General features: G+C 52.2%; 1 protein-coding gene across 1 annotated transcript in view; it reads right to left on the bottom strand.

Moving 5' to 3' along the window:
- DDHD2 (DDHD domain containing 2) overlaps positions 1-2,237 on the bottom strand; it is a gene marked incomplete at its 5' end in the record, with an annotated part of 7,571 nt that extends 5,334 nt beyond the window's left edge. The window contains 3 exons of the mRNA XM_010162909.1: positions 682-802; positions 1,167-1,256; positions 2,047-2,237. Of these exons, the coding sequence (XP_010161211.1) occupies positions 682-802; positions 1,167-1,256; positions 2,047-2,237 (402 nt within the window). The remainder of the gene's footprint in view (positions 1-681; positions 803-1,166; positions 1,257-2,046) is intronic.
- Positions 2,238-2,826: the final 589 nt, after the last annotated feature.

Here is a 2,826-nt window from a genome sequence, read left to right as displayed (position 1 = left end):
CCCTGGGATGGATCTGGACTGACAGGACAGTAGAGGATGGCGAGGTGGCTCGTCCCCGCTTCTGTCACCATCCTCACTCCAGCAGGAGTGGATGGTCCTCAAGTGGGACACGCTCAGCATGGTGAGATGCTCAACCACGAGGACTGGGTGCAGCTGCCCTGTGCTCTGCTGAGCCCCCAGCCCCACGTCTCTGCATCTCTCAGGGAGGCACCAGGTGGAGTTACCTCTCGTTCTCCACTTCCCACACACTTCAGTTTGCGTAGGTACTTTGCTGAAGGCGTGCACGCATGGCAAATGAAGGGGTTAGACAGGAGTAACCGCCTGTCCTCACCACGGGGACGAGTCCTGAGGCCTGACCAGGGGCTCGGGGACAGCTGGGAGGGGGCAGAGCTGACGCTCAGCTTCAGAGACGGGGAGAACACGTGCCCCAGCAAGTCACCAACGTGTAGGTTAGTGATAAACCCCCGTGCACCCCACGTGTCTGCTCGTTCCTTTATGCTGCAGGCTCCCTGGTGCTGGGAAGGTTTCTGAAAACCATTCAGTTCCTTTCAGCACAAAACTCTTAGATTTGCGCTTCGTTTAAAGGATCATGGAAGCTCCTGTCAGTCTTTTTGAGTAAACAGGTTGGAAAACAGACTCTACAGCTTTGGATGGGTGGAAGGGAGGGAGAAGTGAGCTCACCATTGGGAATCTCAGCAGCGATGTTTTCTACTCCTCTCTTCACAGTCCGAGGTCGACCTTGTTCTGTAGGGGTTGAGCCCCAGTCATCGGAGATGGCAACTGGATGGTAGTGCACCATCAGCTTGAAGACAAGAAGAGCCTGTCATTAAGCTGCGCTGCATACTGTGCTGAAGCAGAGGAGAAGCTGCTACAACAGCTGGTAGGTGGTACAGGGTGGTACCAGACCGTGATGTTTAACTGCCCTTTGCACACAGAGAGCAAAAGGTGTGTTGAAAAGAAATGTTCAGGTGTGACACTGACTCTCTGCTGGCGTTGCCCTCTACTCTGGCACAGGTAGGCGAGGGAAATGCTGCTTGGGCAGAACTGATTTCTCAGCAGAGATGGTTAAAAGAAACAGCATAAAGCCAGAGCTTAAAGACAGGCCCTCAAGAGAACTGAAGGGATGTCCTGGCTGGTCAACACAAAGATCACCAGACCCTCCTCACCTTTGGGTTGTGCAAGATAATGATTTCCCTGTTAGGGGACTCCAGTTTCTTCTTCCACTCATCCAAAGTCACAGCAATCATGTAAGCTTCCTGAGGAACAGAACACCCTCTGTGAGTCAGCTGAAAGTGTTCCCATCAATATTCAACCACTTGGAACATTCCCCACCCATTTTACCCTATCTCTTATCAACACGTTTTGCGAAAGAGGCAGAGAAATCAGCCAGGTCAAGCTGGAAGAGCAACAGGGTAACCTGAGTATCACCTGCTGGAGAGTTTCCCACTTTAATAGCAGCAGCAGCAGCCTTGCCATCAATTTAGAATTGTGGTTTTTGGTGCATCAGAATACAGGTTATTGTAAAGAAGTATATTTATATATATATCTTTCCAAAGAAAAGATTAACAGCATTAATCTCCAGCCATTAACAGCACAGCCCACTGAACTCACTAACGCGCCACAGCGCTCAGTGAGTCCCTGTGACAGTGATTTCTCTTTCTTTCATTCACAATTTGCTGGCTTTGGTGAAACTGTGAGCGTAGGGGAGGGTGATTCTCACGAGGACAGTCAAACCAAAGTCAGTGCAGACAGGGTCAGGAAAAAACAGAGCAAAGCTGGTAGAGCAAGGCCAGAGCCGCGCGGCGTGCCGAGAGCGCCCGGCACTGTAAGGCGCAGCAGAAGGATGCTGACGCGGCGGGACCAGGGCAAGAGGAAGAGGAGGATGCTCAGCTGGGAGGAAGGCAGTGGCAGCCTTTGCATTTCAGTTAATCAGCTGTGAAAAGCCAAAGCCTGTGTGAGTGCGCGGGACGCTGGGGCTGGTGTTTGACAATGAGAAGCCAAGATGCTTCTTGGTGAGATGGATGGTACCAGGAAGGGTGTATTTACCTCCAGTTCTTCGCTGAAGGACTCTGAGTAGGGAATATACTTATTGTCCTTGTCTCCCTTGTAAAACCAGGTGCAGCGGCGCACTTCAGACACCTCCTCCTCCCAGTACACGGCGACGCGCTGCCTCTTCTTCAGGTACACGTCGTACCTGCCCCCCGATGTTGGGACAACCACATCTTCTTTGTCTTTCCCTGCAGGAAGCAAGGCTTGAAATTAATCCTGAGGAGGACCAGAAAAGCACGCTACCAGAAAGCTCTACACCACAACAGGACAGAGGGATGAGACTGGAGCATCTTCTGTGGGCCACACGCACGAGCCTGTGTGAGCAACAGCTGTAGACACCAACGTTCTCCTCACCAAGCACAGAGAACAGCGCTGACGAGCATCCCAGGACAGACACCCCGAGTCAGACTTTGCCCAGAGCCAGAAGGTAAGATGAAGGCATTTAAGCTACAACTGTCATCCTCTCTAGTTCAGGCAGAAGCTTACATGGGCTCATCCTGCCTCACTTTGATGGTCAAATATGAATTTATGGCCCTGGGAAGCGCATTGGTGAACGGTGGAGGTGCAGGTCTCCAGGGCTCTAAGCTGTTCCCCTCTAAAATGGAGAACTCCGCACAGATCCCAGTACAGATCTCAAATTCTGTTAATTCCGCTGCCTTTTGGGTCTGCCCGCTGGCCTGGCTCTGCTCAGCTGTGGCGCTGAGGGTTGGTGGCACATCCTCTGACCCAAAGCTTCCTCAGAGAGGGAAGATGGGACCAGCCCTTGTGCTGTCCATG

Source organism: Antrostomus carolinensis, unplaced genomic scaffold (assembly GCF_000700745.2).
Source record: "Antrostomus carolinensis isolate BGI_N321 unplaced genomic scaffold, ASM70074v2 scaffold50632, whole genome shotgun sequence".
Taxonomy (NCBI): Eukaryota; Metazoa; Chordata; class Aves; order Caprimulgiformes; family Caprimulgidae; genus Antrostomus; species Antrostomus carolinensis.
This window is presented reverse-complemented; position numbering and strand designations above follow the sequence as displayed.